This window comes from Siphateles boraxobius, unplaced genomic scaffold (genome assembly GCF_051911475.1).
Source record: "Siphateles boraxobius isolate OS27281-9 unplaced genomic scaffold, OSU_SipBor_1 130, whole genome shotgun sequence".
Classification (NCBI taxonomy): Eukaryota; Metazoa; Chordata; class Actinopteri; order Cypriniformes; family Leuciscidae; genus Siphateles; species Siphateles boraxobius.
In genome coordinates this window covers 11,870,389-11,886,498 of record NW_027508734.1, presented here as the reverse complement: position 1 = coordinate 11,886,498, position 16,110 = coordinate 11,870,389, and the positions used below count along the sequence as shown (strand labels likewise).

General features: G+C 35.4%; 1 protein-coding gene across 6 annotated transcripts in view; it reads right to left on the bottom strand.

Annotated features, from left to right (window-relative positions):
* Positions 1–430: 430 nt before the first annotated feature.
* LOC143737014 (A-kinase anchor protein 13) overlaps positions 431–16,110 on the bottom strand; it is an 80,857-nt gene continuing 65,177 nt past the window's right edge. For all 6 annotated transcript variants that reach the window (XM_077227913.1, XM_077227914.1, XM_077227916.1 and 3 more), the window contains 13 exons: positions 15,949–16,066; positions 14,371–14,622; positions 11,999–12,075; positions 10,713–10,894; positions 10,415–10,497; positions 9,452–9,628; positions 9,122–9,265; positions 8,027–8,088; positions 6,552–6,596; positions 5,978–6,028; positions 4,811–5,248; positions 2,926–3,217; positions 431–2,599 (listed from right to left, as the gene is read on the bottom strand). In XM_077227913.1, the coding sequence (XP_077084028.1) occupies positions 2,541–2,599; positions 2,926–3,217; positions 4,811–5,248; positions 5,978–6,028; positions 6,552–6,596; positions 8,027–8,088; positions 9,122–9,265; positions 9,452–9,628; positions 10,415–10,497; positions 10,713–10,894; positions 11,999–12,075; positions 14,371–14,622; positions 15,949–16,066 (1,980 nt within the window). In that variant the 3' untranslated portion in view covers positions 431–2,540. The remainder of the gene's footprint in view (positions 2,600–2,925; positions 3,218–4,810; positions 5,249–5,977; positions 6,029–6,551; positions 6,597–8,026; positions 8,089–9,121; positions 9,266–9,451; positions 9,629–10,414; positions 10,498–10,712; positions 10,895–11,998; positions 12,076–14,370; positions 14,623–15,948; positions 16,067–16,110) is intronic.

Genomic DNA, 16,110 nt, shown 5'->3' with positions numbered 1-16,110 from the left:
TCAAATCCAAATTCATCCCCATGTTATTTCAACTGTGAAACAAATTACTTCTTTAAAATTGAGTTCAATATTTTTTTTCTCTAAGTATTAAGGCATATGATGTTAGTGATGATGGGGGACATGCTGATGATGGGGGGAAAATACTGGCAAATAAAAAATGATCCACATGGCCAACAACGACAGGTTAGCATGGTTCATTGGAATTTGATTTATCAGATTTTTTTCGCCCTAAGCAAACTGCATGAAATAGATCACAGGCTCTGTTTATATGCAAGTCTTTATACATGCAGTGGCAATTTCTTAAATGCTTTAATCTTTTTAAAAGCTAACCTTGATCTGTTTGTCCAATCACTTGTGAATTTGAATGAAACATATACCTCCAGTTCAATTAACAGATTAAAAACGAGGGGAAAAAACAATACACACCAGAAAATTTGCAATAGCTTTTAATGAGAGGAAAATATTGCGTCTTCTGCTTCAAGACAAGGAGATCGATGATAAATAAAGCATTACGTCTCAAACACATCTTACAAAATTAATCACAAATTAAACGTTTTCAGGATTTTACATTTAAACATGTTACACAAAATATTTACATAATATTAGTTCTTCCTTTTTTTATTTAGCAAGAAAACATATGTACCTTAATGTACAAATGAAAGCTTACGGTCAAAACAAAGATGAAAGAAATTAAACCATACTCCTGAGAAGATGCTGGGTTATATTTTAGTGCAGACCATCATTTCTTTAAGGCTAAACAACTTCAATTTATATTTATGTATGAGACATGTCAATAATACACTGCCTGAATTGAGTTTTCCCTGTCGCTTTGTTCCTGAGGACAAAAGTGTCACTGAAAGTTCTGTAAGGCCATAGGCACCGTTTTCCTTAAATGATGAAACAATAATTCCCTTTGAGAATGTGATGAAATAATAATTCCTTCATTGCGTCACTGTGTCTCCTCTGACATCAAGTTATGTAAATCCATAGAGGAGCTTTCGATTATAAAATGCTTCTCTGCTGCCCCCTCATGGTGAAGTTATGTCAGCGCAGGTGAAAACTGCAAAGCAAACGGGACTTTAAGAGCATGTACAGTAGCCTACTGCTTTTAAAAATAAAAAATAATTATAATAATAAAAAATAAAAAATGTTCTTGGACCAATAAATAACTCCTAACAAAATCAGGCCAACAGAAATTATAGCTGAACAAAAGCCTGTATGTTTGTAGGTTGATTATTCATGAATGATGAAATAAGTGGACACTTTGAGTGCAAAAACGGGGTGTTAAAAATATTATTATTGACATTTAGATATGATACGGAGCATTCGATCCATAAGGGTGAACGTATAGGCTACGTACACTATCCCGTGTGGATGTTTATCTCCATTACCTGTCCAGCAGGTAGCTTTAAATATCCACCAGTATTTACAGCTCATCCTTCCTGCTAAAGTCATGAAGTATTCAACGCAGAAGGATAAGAGAAACTCAAACTAGCACGAAATGCCTTGTATGTTATACAATGGCCCCCCAAAAAACTGTCCTTAGGGCATTATCTTTGGAAAGCTAATGAAAAATTGATTGTCATCTTCGGGGTAACGTGTGAATGGTGTTAAAGTGCTCGGTGGCATTTCAAAGACGGGACTCCTTCGAGATCCTAAAATAGAAGACATGGGGGAAACGGAAAACCACCTCTCTCCCCTAATCCGTTTAAATGTTAAAACTGTGATTACATTTTAAATTGTCATATTTGTGCGCATTAAGCCAAAATGATTTCTCTTCCCAAAAAGTTGGCCAATAAGAGAAGCAACAATTGTTTTGCTCTTCTAAAACTTCTAGTGGAACAATTGATTTGTATATGAGTGCCGACAACTGAGACACTGTAATTCAGACAATCTGTGCATTTTAGCAATGTATGGAAAGATGGGATTTGTCTAATAAACAAACATTTGACTGAAAGTCTTAGATTTGGGTCTACAAATTTGAAAATTATCTACAATTTGGGTCACTCATACAGAAAACATGCCCGCGTCACATTTATCCCCAAAATAATAGTGTGTGTATGAATGTATATACACACTTTTCAGGGGTTTTTTTGTTGTAAAATTCTTATCATCAATGGTGATTCTCATTACTGTAATAGTCTTTTTTTTTTTACTTTATTACAGCAAAAAATGTTTTTAAATATAACAGCAGTAACACATTTTACCATGCTATTTAAATACAACTCAAATAATATATTATTACTGTTTCTACATTACCGTAATAAGAATGTGGGGGTAAATGTGCTCAATTGCTATTAAAATAATGCAATTATTCTCAAAAACATAAAATAAAAACAATCCTAAAATAGGCTTCATTTGGTTTAAGCAAAATATTCTTTTTTTATTTTGGGGTGTAACATGACCAGGATATGTTTTGTGTGATTTATGACATTTTAAAAATGTAAGATGAACCATAACTGCGGTGTGCCACTTTCTACAATGATTTGATAGAAAGTCCATGAGAGGGAATGATTTGGACAGAAGGGATGATGGGTAAATCAGCAGAAGAAGATCTCTCCGTCCATAGGAGGCTCCGCCAGGGGCAACAGATGTGATGCTGGAGACAGAAAAACAGCAGGATTTGAGAAGTTATATCAACACTTAACAACAACAAAAAAATAATACAGACATCATTCTCAGTGACGAACATCTGAGATTAATACATTCACTGATACAGTATGTGCAAAGACATCCTAATGCAAACCCCTTCCCTCCTGACGAATCATTTTACAATTTAAATGGAAATGTGTGATGTTTTGCATCAGAGACTTTGTTACCAATTCCAGTCAGAACGGATATGGAGGTTGTGGTTTGCAGGCTAACTGAATTCATTATTTTTCATTATCTCTATTGAATTAGTGCATGAGAGTTTACTGTGTTCACCTGCATCCTGAGGCTGGCTTTTGCTCTTCTTCTTCTTTTTGTCCTTTTTGTCCTTGGATGTAGCCAGCTGTAGCAGTCGCGTAGGCATTTGGTTTTGACCCTCTAAGCTCTGAGTTTTGCTGCCCAGGGAGAAGAGGCTGCGACCCTTCTGTTTGGAGTCAATCCTGGACAAAGAGTTCTTCCTGGGGCTGGACGATAACTCGCCCTCCCAGAGCTCTCGCTCTATAGAGCTGCTGCTCCGGAGCTTTAGGGAGTCCTCCGATGTGCTGGAAGGGGTGCGCTGAAGCCGAGCCTGTGGAATAATAAATGATATGTTATTATGAGTTGAAACTCAAATCAGAACGGGATCAGAAAAGGACAAGTTCAATCACAAGCATCACAGGTCAACGTGTCGAAGCATGGAAGTGTGGGTAACTGAGCTACTGTCTGGAAGGAAAGCACTCAAAACCGCAAACTCCAAACTAATTGACTGGCTTTACATTATTTCTGTTACACAGATTTCTTTTAAGCCTGTCAGGAAAAAGTCATGTTTAAAAAGAATAAATAAAAAAAAAAAAAAAAAAATATATATATATATTTTATGTTTATATAAATAATTTTTGTTGAATCTTGTTGACATATAACAGTAAAAGACTTAATGTTAAGGTCTGAATGGAACACATTTAGGCTACCCATGAACATTAATACATAGGGGCAGGAAGAATTACTTTTACTATAAAAACCAGCCTTTATTAATTATTATTAGATGGGGTTTGGGGCTGGGTCAGTGGGACTGTTTCTGGGGGATAAATCTGAGGGAAGAACAGGAGACATGGATAAGGACTCGGAGAATGCAGAAGACAAAAGATAGGTAAAATAAAAAGTGTCTGGATCAAAAAATCTAGTTACGTACACAATGCACTCAATGCCCATCTCTGCAATAATAATTTGTCTTTTTGTAAGTTTGTCTTTTTACATCATTTGTCTTGATGTAAGTAATCAACTCAGTAATTTTCATAGCGATATTTAAAGGTTAAAATTTTTATCCTATTCACGTGAAAAAAGAATGAATAGGCGTATGAATGGGATATATTTGGGTCTTTTTCGAAACTTTCCCCTAATGGGATTCTTCAGGGCTTTTTTTCCCTTACTCAGGACATATTTAGGATTCAAAATCAGTTGAGTTTGCTTCTGTTGCAATTTGTTCAACCTTTTTTCATAAAATGACTGCACTATTGGGTGATTCAGGGGAGCAGAATTATAGGTAGCATTGTTTTGACCCTAATTACAAGTTTCCAGCAGCTTGTTGACCAGGTTGTCCACCCAGGTTGTGATCCTCAGACATCATAGATTTCATTTTTATATGACAACCTTTTACAGCAGCCCATGTCTGCTAAACCCCCTTTGCCCCCTGGGTACAATGTTAAAATAGGGGAATGAGCATGCACAATTATATATCCAATATCAGCATATACATAATGCAACTAATATGTACTGTAATAACTGGCCGATCATAATAACTGATATGGTACAAGTATATTCTGCTTCTGTAATTTGTGGTATTTTCTATGATACATGTTTTTGAACTCACAAATATAAAATAAAATGCTTAGTGAACAAGACGTTAGTCAAAATTTGTCCATGTGAGAATGGTTAATTTTTAAATCAAGATTAAATTAAACTTTTCTGAATTCATCCAATTTTACTCAATCATGCACACGGTTAAAAAAAAAATTAATTTCTCAAATCAACAAATATTTTTAGTTGCTCTCAACACCAGAAGAAACAAAAAAAGAATTTTCAATAAAACACTGCAGAAAGAAAGATGATGGCCTTCAGATCTTTATTCGGAGTGAATTATTATTATAAATAATGATTGACGAGTAATGTGCAGTTCAAGCCTCACCTCCACCTCCCGGAGATGCTCCACTCTCTCCAGTTCCCTCTGCATCTGCTCCCTCTCCCTCTCCAGCCTCCTCTGAGCATCCCTCAGTCTCTCTAGATCCCTCTGATAATCCTCCTTCCTTCCCAGCAGCTCCTGCTGTGCATCCTCCAACTCCTTGTTCCTCCTCCGCATCTCCTCCTCCCTCACATGCACCAGCACCTCCCGGTCCGTCAGCTCCCGTTCCTTCACATCCCACTCCTTCTCCTTGCGTCGCTTGTCTTCGGCATGGGCGGCTTGCTGGCGCTGCAGAGCGGTGGCTTCCTGACGGTGCCGCTCCAAGCTGCGCTGTTTCTCCTGCTCCACCAGCGAGGGGGGGCGAGAGGAGGAACGAGACGGGGCGCGCTCGCTCAGGGCCTGACGCTGGTCCTCGATGAAAGTGTCCTGCTGCAGAACCACGGCCTGTGAACAAAAATCATGTAGGAACCATTTAAAACAAGACATTATGTATAAAGACACGCTTGTGTCTGTTATATCACACTGGAATAACCTATTCATTAAAAGTATTACTGTACATGTCTACACTACTATATCTATACACCTATATGTAGCTGTTTTTTCTCCTCTCTCTTTTCTCCCCTCTATGTGTACTTGTGTGTATATGTCATTGGTCTATTACTTTGTATATGTAGTTATGTCTTGTTAATAAAAATAAAATAAAAAAACACTTGTAGCTAGTATGAGGATACAAGTATTCAAATTTATAAACATAAATTCAAGTTCTGTATAGAATTTTTTTTTATATACTGTGACAGGATATATGTATATATATATTATTTATTTTTCTGTTAAATTTAACAGGAAAAAGTTAAATCCAGTATAATTTACAAATATACATTCATATATGGCATCTATGTTAATGGAAATTCATTCAAAAGTACATGATCAGATTGTAACTGTTACATATTCATTTACTTACATTATATTATACAGTATTATTATCATATTAATATTATAATATTGTAAATATTTACATACATACACATATATACATATATATATATATATATATATATATATATATATATATATATATATATATATATATATATATATTAGTTAAGATGTCTATTATATATGCTGTTATGCCAAAAAAGAATTAACTGAAATAACTGTTTTCGAAATACACACCTGAAGTGAGGTCAGGAGGTCATGAAGGTGAGTGACACTAGTCAGGACCTGCTGTCAGGAAACACAAGTCATTTGTTAAGTCTCACAACAGCGAGAAAAAAGATACATCACAAAAATACAGGTGAAACTCGAAAAATTTGAATATTGTGAAAAAGTTATAATTTTGATGATTACGGCTTATGGCTTATGAAAACCCTAAATTCAAAATCCCAGAAAATTAGAATATTACATGAAATCAATAAAAAAAAGGATTTTAAATACAGAAATGTCGGCCCTCTGAAAAGTATAATCATGCATGTGTATATAGTTATAGATACGAAATATATTAGTTTCACCTTTTAATTTGAATTACTGAAATACATGAACTGTTGCACGATATTCTAATTTTTCGAGTTAATACAACTTATTAATATATAAATGCAATTCAAGAATGTCATAGGAAACAGTTGTTATCTTCTCTACGTGTTATCCAAGTCCACTGATACTTTGCCAGCTAAAAATATCACCCACAACCCCAAGAAGCGCTGAAGCATAACACCCTGAACTCTAAAAGCAGCATGTTCTTGTGTCTTACCTCGCTGTTTTTCTTCAGCAGGAGCAGCAGGTTGGCATTTCCTCCCTGTGGAGCAGACAAACAGAGACTGCAGCTTTACTGAGCCCAGCTGAGAGCGTTTAATCAGCCCAGCGCTAGGCCTGAGCCAGCACACCGCTGCACATTACGCACATTAAAGAGACAGGACATGCTGGCCACTCATAATGGACACTTATTCATTTTTCCACCCTCCACTGAGCTCCCACTGCACTAATGACTGCCATTAGCTACAAACCCTGACAGGATATAATCACAGTGCATGTGTGTGTAGTAAACACTAAATGACACTAGGGGGCAGTATGGGTAATATGATGCAGTTTATTTAGTCAGATAGAATGCATACGTTTCATTATGACGACTATTTTTGGGAAATAGTCAAACTATTATTTCAATTTGACACGTTTTCAGCAAATTTGCGGCTTAACAAGTGACCATTAAAATTAACATAACTAAATAATATTCATGAATAATATAGTGTGCGCATATTTCAATCCACGTTTGACATGATTCCGAGCTACAGTAAGATCTTACCAGAAGGAGTAAAAAAACTCAATACTTGAAATGAATTTGCTGTGTATCCAAAAAAGGATCACACGCCCAGAGCCTATCTTCTTTTTATTACAAAGTGTAAAAAAATAAAGTGCTTAAAAATCAACAAACGTTTAGGTTATGCAGGACTTCTTCAGTGTTCTTTTTTGGATACACAGCAAATTCATTTAAAGATTTTGATTTTTTGAGCATTTGATGACTATTTATTTCTTTAACTTTTCTCATTGTTTTCACAAACCCCTGCAGTTCCATTATGAAGCCCAGTCTGGGATACCCTGATGTAATGTGATATTTGATGCCCTTGTTGCACGTTGTTGGAATAAAGAATGGAATTTACTTTGTATATATTAATATAGTACAATATTTTCCTATTCAAATTAATGTGATAAACAAGTTAGGTCAAAAGTAATCAGATTACATTACTGTGTATTGTAATGGATCAAGTTACTAACTACAATTTTTGTCATGTAATTTAGAATCAGTAACAGATTACAATTTGTAAGTAATCTACCCAGCATTGAGACTTTTTTAAAGTTAATGTGTCCTTGCTGAATAAATGTATTAATTTCTGTCAATTAAAAAGAAAAATCTTACTACCCCCAAACTGAACGGTTTATAATTATGAACACATTCTAGTTTAAATATTCAGATTTACAACTATGTTTACAGACTCACATATTTTGAAACTCTATATGTAATCTCAATTATTTTATAATTATAAATAATAAATTGATTTACAATAATATACTCAAGATTGACATCTGTATATTTGAATACTGAAACTACACTTTCAGGATTTATATTTATACATTCAGATTCATGAGCATAAATTGAGATGCTGACTGGGAAAAATAGTGTTAGCTTAGACAAAAGCTAATTTCTTATTGGCTGGAGCACAGGCCTTTTACCTTCTTAAGCACACTGTCAGATTCTGTCCTCCGAAGATCTTCGGCTTCCTCTTTGTCTCCATCTACAGACACACAAACACAATAACTGTAAGCAGGATCCAATCAGCAATCAATCATGCTTTATATAAAAACGATTTACAGTTAACATGAAATAACAATTAACAATACTTCTGCATTTATTAATCTTAGTTAAACTAATCTCAACATTTACTGATGTATTATTAAGATAAAAGTTACTGTGAACATGAAAATTATTAACTAACATTAACAGGTAATAAATGCTGCAAAAATATATTGCTAATTGTTATTGTTAGATAAATGTTAGATTACATTTCCAGCTTTCTTTAGTGTGTAATGTTGCTGTCTGAACATGAAAAATGTCTGCAAAGTTACAAAGCACAAAGTCACTTTAAAGGGAGAGACTATTCTCTATATCAGTGCGCACTGTTTCTGAACCCCCTGAAATCCCTCAATTGTAGTCTTGACTTTTCCAGGAACAAACACGTCACAATATTACTACTCATTTAAATGATTCTCTCCCATACGCAAAATAAAGGCCTGGTTGAGTTGTGTTAGCAGTGTGTTGAAACTCATTGTTATGGTAACGGGTGTGACATTTCCCAAACATGCTCGAAGCGGCTGACCAATCACAACACACTGGACCAGCTGACCAATCAGATCACTTTGTACTTTTTGGAAGGAGGGGCTTCATAGAAACAATACTGACAGACTGGGAAGAGAGGTGCTGCATCAATGTAAAATATGTGATAATTATGTTTCTTGAACATTCAAGCATGAAAACCTTATTCTAGTAGACCCCCAAAACACAATCAAGACTTTTATTAAATGGGAAGTATTATGCCCATTTTTTATGTTGTATAAATATATTACTCATTGTTAGTTCATATTAGCATTAACTAATAATAACAAATGAGACCTTACTGTAAAATGTTTCTTAATTAAGCAATTGTTTAAAAATACAATCTTGTAGTAGCCTAAATTAGATACAATAAGTTTGTTTGCAAGTAGTCATTCAAAAAATTATTAATGTGACCTAAAAGTTACATTTCCTGACGAGTACATCAAATGTCTCACGTTTGCAGATGTTCATCTGGTGGCTGTCAAATCCTCCGAAGGTCTCGGCTCTGCGTGGCAGACACACGTTCCCCTGAGCGCAGGCCACCTGGTGCCCGACCGCCCCTCCCAGAGTGCTGTTCACCACCGCCTGCAACATCTCCACTGTGCAAACACACACATGCACGTCACTAACCGCATTACATTAAGTGAGTTACTAGTCCTGGAAGAACATTAGAGCTGGAAATGAGATGCTGCCACAGCTGCCACCAAACACAAATAAGTCATAAATAACATCAGTTTTAAGACGACAGGTGGAGAACAGCTGAAGACGCTGGTTGTGTTTCTTACCCTCTCTGATAGCGTCTTTCATGATGGGTTCCCCCTTGGTTACATCCTCGCTGTTGGCCCTGAAGAGCATTTTGTCTGATGAAGCCGTGTCGTCGGACGAACCACACATGTCACGGAAAAGCTTCCTCTTCTCCAGCAGGAGTGATCCAATCTGTTCATCTTTCCTCTGGAGCATGTCTAAAAAGAGCGTTATCATTTGCAGATTAAGGATTTGGACTTTTTATCAAATTAAAAGCCTCTTTCCTAAACTGTTATTTTGCACTTTTCCACTGCTACAGTGCGAAATGAACAGCACAACGTCAAAAGAACTTATAGTGCAGATTTATTTAACTTAAAGTCTAAACTGAATGTAATGAGAAAACTTTGAAATAAGGTTATAAAAGTCATGATAACTATTGTGCACGTCACTCGCTGATTGAATGCAACAACATACATTGCAAAAAAAACAACAACAAAAAGATTCATAAGCAAATGACTCATCTGGATCATTTTAACAAAATGGTCAAAAACACTCACAAATCATTCTCAAACTACTGAGAATTTTTTTAAAATAAGTTTTCAAAAGATATTGATTTTGATTAGTGGTCCTGCCCTAAACTCTTTTGTTTTCATGGATTAGATATTTAATCATTTAAATACAAAATGGAGGGGTGGATGGTTGGTGTTTTCACTAAAGAGTGACAGTGTTTTATTTAATATATTTAAATATAATTAATATATTAAAAATCATGTTAATATATAAATATACATTTTTATAATAATAAAAATAAAAACACACTGTGTATATATATATGTGTGTGTGTGTGTGTGTGTGTGTGTGTGTGTGTGTGTGTGTGTGTGTTATATATGTGCATTTGCAAAAAATAACAACTATATCCTACTTTTATACTTTTTGGGGGGTAAAATATAAAAAAATGACAAAGCGGTATTGTAATGTAAGCTTACAGAGAGAAAGCTGCTCACCTCTCATTTCTTTAGTTTTAGTTTCGAGTAGCTTCTTGTCTTCCTCCGTTTCACTCGGGATCCCTTCATCATCGTCTTTTTCTCTGTGAACCCACAAGACGCTGTCAAATACACTTTCATTGCCTTTGCACCTTTATGAATATACCTTTCCTCCGAAAAACACCAACCATCCACCACTCAATTTCTTCAATTATTTAATTGAATTATGACATACTAAATTTTGTGCTACATTTTAAATAAATAAATCTGTAAATAATGTATCGATGGAGAGGGATGGCTCAGAATATCTGGTACTCACATTGAGTGCATGGCGTCCTGAATGAGCTGCATCCAGGTGTTGCGTTCATCTCGGGAGCTGGCGTGAACCTCCACCATTTCGGGGTTTGCGATGCCGGCCGTGATGAGGAAGAGGCCGCGTTCCTCGTGGGCCACCTCACGCACGATCAGCTTCTGCAGGGAGATAGCGGTGGCTCGCTGGTCCTGTTGATGAGAAAAGCAAGCGCCAGACACAAAATGAGGAGGGCGGAGTGAAGGAGAATGAACATGCAGAGAGAGAGATCAGAGAGATGGAAAGAGGGAAAGAGAGGAGGAGGGAAAAACAGAGCAAAAAAATAGTATCATCTAATTGAACTGAACATTAACATTCAACATACAGACATTTTACACTGGAAACAAACTACAGTCTTCCATTGTGTTTGCTAATCTGAACAAATATCTAAACCTAAGTATTAAACTTAATCCACCATTTGTGTTAAGGATGTCTAATATGATCTAATAATGGCTTGATGAGGAGGCAAGCTTTTCTCGTGAAATTCTCATTCTCGATTTTCCCCCAGTCATATGGCCACATTTTACAATCAACACACTTTTCTTTTTTCATATTAAACATGTATTCTTCACCAAATGCAAAGCATATGTCTATTTAGGAAGTTAGTGATGAAATTAATCCAAAATAACAATGGATGATACTTTTGTTCTGACTAAACAGAGTGAGAAATGTCCTAGTTATCAAAGATAACGGTTTGTAAAAACATCATGAACAAAGATTAAGATTAGGTAATGCACAATGGACTAACATGAATTAATTGTACTTCTATTAACTAACATTAAAAAATATAAAAAAATGCTGTTAAAAATATAGTGCTAATTGATAGGTCATAGTTCATTTTAGCTAATGCATTAAAGGTGCCAGTTGTTCTACTTTGAAAGTGCGTTTCGTGTCGGAATGTCTGTTTTTGTTTTGGTCTGTGTGATCCCGCCCACTGCCAATTTACCCAATAGTTTTTCAACACCCCTGGGTTACCAGCTGGTGGAAAATACAGCGTATTGCAGCCATGGACGCAAGTAACGAACTGTGTCAGAGACTGCAGATTCAACCCGCCCTAAAAAGCCTTAGCATTCATCTGTCCGATTCCTGTTGTGTGTCATCAATCTGGCAACCCACGTGAAGGCATGGAAAACAACTCTCTCCGATATTTTAAATTTGGACTGCAGTATCCATTTCAACCGATAGCTGTCCATATTACATACTGCACCTTTAACTAATGATAATACATGAGAAGGACGTAAAATCCAATCACTCACCAGAGACGCAAAAACATATTTCTGATCTTTTTCTTGAAGGAACACAAAGACATCAGAGAGAAGCAGTGCGTGGACATCTAGGGATCAAAAAAACAAAGACAATGCTGCTGTTACAGTAGATATTCAATTTTTAAAAAAATGGTAGCACTTTAGTTTAGGGTACAATCTTCACCATTAACTAGTTGCTTATTAGCATGCACATTACTATTATATTAGCTATTTATTAGTACTTGTAAAGCACATATTGATGCCTTATTCTGCATGACCATATTCTACATCCCTTAATCCTGCCAAATATCTAAACTTAAACTATCCTACAAACTATTAATAAGCAGTAATTAGAAGTTTACTGAAGCAAAATTTGTAGTTAATAATGAGAATTGTACCCTAAACTAAAGTGCGACAAAAATATATTAAAAAAAATGTAGAACTACAAATAATAATGCAATATTATTTATGTGGACATGTGCAATAAAATAAAGCAAAATAAAATTTAAACAAGAAAAATGTCAAAATTAAATACATTGATTTACATTGTTGATGTCCCCGGCAAATAATTCTAATAATAATAATAATGATGCGTTCACACCATGTCGTAATTTTGAAACGAAAACACGTTGTTCTACTCTGTTGTTCACATCATCGGACTAGGAATTATGCGTTTCCATCACTTGCGTAGCAAGAAAAGTGTCTCTGGGTGTGCATAAGAAAAATTGGGTGTGCCACATTTATTGTCAAATTAATGTGCAAAGAAAACTCGGACCCGGCTTATCACTAACTTTACAGAATAGACTGGGCTGATGTGTAAAACTGGCTTGGTACATAAACATAATACTAGGCCTACAGTATATAAAATATAACTCAGAGTTCAACATTAAGGCTTTACATGTGCTTGTCCTTCGAACAAGTAAATCAGACATTCTCTTGTCCAAGTAAAAATGCAGAAATCGGTTTAAACGTATGCTTCATCTTTAATTTAAATTCTTAGATTTGATCAATAATTGAAATAATAAGACACTATGCTGTTACCAATCAAATTAATTAATTTACACTGAAAAATTACAACTGCATTAAATAATGTTACGAGATTGTTTTAAATATTTTTTTAAGATACAAATATGATATTGGAAAGAATTATAGCCTACTTTTAAACACGAAACTAAACCACCAGTAGGGGGCGGCAGGTGACCGTCTTAATGAGTGAGTTATTGAGTTATTTATTCAAATGGTTCGTTCAAACGGCTGAATCGTTAAGGAATGAGGCAGTTGTCATTGAATTGGGTCATTGAATCTTTGACTCAATCGATTCATTCAAAGCGCAGAATCGTTCATTAATGCGGTTATGTGTTCCGGTGAGCTGCGCTGTGGTTCTTGGGATGTTTGTTTGGAACTATTTTCGCTGCTCAAATAGAACAAAAACAGTCAATATTGTGTCTAAAATGTAACTGACTTGATATTAATTACTTGTTTATTGAACTGTCATATGAAATCAGTGTGATATTTTCAATCGTGATTGTATTTAGCACTCGTGGTCAATGATGTTGCTTAACTGTATCATATCATATATTATAAATATGAAAACTCCACATACATTTTTTAACCGCTCTATGTTCATTAAGTTTCTTTGTGTGAACTGCGCTCATTGTTTCTATTTCTCCTCATGAGGCGCGAGACTTAACAGCACACCCGTATTACCAGTCAGCGGCTGTTTGCGGATTGGTTGGCAGTCCGAATGTCGGCAGATATTTTTTTTAACGATAATAATTTAAAAATTAAATTACAATTGAAATGTACAAATTCTTTAGGTAAACAACAATAGTACAAGTTTAGGAAACGTTTATTATAAACGTATTTATCATAACTTTAAAAAAATAATTCTGCATCTATTTTAGGTGTGCCAGCTGCCACTGTGGGTGGCACCGGCACACTCAGCACACCCGTGGCTACGCCAGTGGTTTCCATAATGTATGTCAAAACTCAAAGCCAAAATAAATCTGTAGCAGTCAGGTGGTTCAGTGGTCATGTGGTAAATCTTATAATTACGGTAATTACAACATGTTGTGAACACACCTTAATTCAATATTAACTTTGTTCATTTAATGACTTTTTCCTACAAAAAAAAGTACATTTTCATATATATAGATGTCATTACAATCACACATCATTACCAACACACTCTCAAAAATCCATTTGGAGGTGGCTTGATCACAAGATCAGATTTCAGCACATGGGATCCTTAATACAGTATAGTTTGAACATTTCATTTTTCAAAATGGAAGAATCACCAATATATAACGGTTTCCCTTTTCACCCATTGTTGAATAAATGAGGTCTACAATGAGATGTACAAAAACAACTCTAAAGATTTTTACCCTTTAGTCGTCCAGCAGCGTTTTTCAGCTGCAGAGAACCATCATGGAGAAGCTTCCGACAGCGAAGCAGGTCCTCTCGGGCAAACATCTGGCCGTTCTTCATGCGCGTGATGGACTTGCTGTCCGTACGGCTGTAGATCTCTTTCAACTTTTTCTTCTTCTCATGTTCATTTACTTTATTGTCCACTGTAGCAATTATGTCTTTCACCAGCTGAAGCGCCTGCGTCAAGTCCTCGAAATCCTTCTCGTTCTCTGCACAAACACACACACAGACACAGGTTTATATGATATTGAATTGTAATAAATTCCTATAAACAATCAACAAGTCCATTTAGTTTCATTATAGTATTAGACTGGCAGGATAAAACCCTCTTGAGAGCTATAAGCTCCTTCTCAAATTGCCCCTGAAAGGATATTTGTTATACTTGATGCTCTAATTCATTTTAAAATCTCTTTGTTGGGAACGTGACCAAAAAGCCTTTCAGGCTGGCTGTGCAACAGTTGGAAGTGATTTGCAGTAAATGTGGAATGTTTACACGTTGCGGCTCATGTGTCCGGCAGAGGACCCATCCGTAAGACAAGCGTGTTTACCGAGAGTGAAATATTGGTGTGCTATTCAAACACTGACGGGCGAGACGGTTTGGAGAACTGAGGCTTGGCTTTGCTTACTGCCAACATCTTTGGCTCAAGTCCAATTTTATAGTGTCTGTTTGTCTCATTTTGGTCTTGTTTTGTTATCTCATCATATCTGTGTATTTGTAAATGACACTAAGCACATAAAAAATCAGAGTAGTTCACAACCTTTGAAAGTGGCTGTGAGGTCTCAACCTGCAAAAGAAGCACTTTAACTTTATACATATATATATATATATATATATATATATATATATATATATATATATATATATAAGCTACAGTTCAAAGGTTTGGGGTTTGTAATATTTTATGTTTTTATGCTTTTATCATAAGGCTGCATTTATTTGATAAAAAAAAACCAGCAAAAATTGAAAAAAGTTATTTTAAATTGTAATAATTCACAATACTACTATTTTAATATATTCTAAAATGTAATTTATTCCTGTGATCAAAGCTGAATTTTCCCCATCATTACTCTAGCCATCAGTATCACATGATCCTTCAGAAATCATTCTGATATGCTAATTTGCAGCTCAGGAAACATTTCTTATTATCAGTAATAATTTCTTATTAATATAAATAGTTGTGCTGCTTAATATTTTAGTGGAAATATTGAATGATTTTTTGATGAAAAGAAAAGCATTTTTTTTAAATACTGTCACTTGTGATCAATTTAATGCATCCTTGCTAAATGAAAGTATTATTTTCTTTTAAAAAAAATCTTACGGACTCCAAACTTTAAACGGTAGTGTATTATAATTTTTGTGTCTATTTATATAGGACAATAACTGGGAATGATAGGGGTGAATTAGAGCTCCCACGAAATATGCATTTTATGTTGGAATATCCATTTAGTCCGAACACTATTGCTAAGAATTGACTTTTTAGATTTAAAACTAAAAATCGCAGCTCATGACTGCAACTGGTCAAAGTAAATCTCACCATTAGTGTGCTGCAGTATTCTCTGTAAAAGCACCGGGTACTTTGTTATTCGCTGTGTAACCAGCAATATGCACTCTGGGATGCCCATCCGCCGGACAACACTGCTGCTCATTTTTTTCTGGAAACAAGACCACATTGGAGGACCGTTAGGTATCTTCTTGC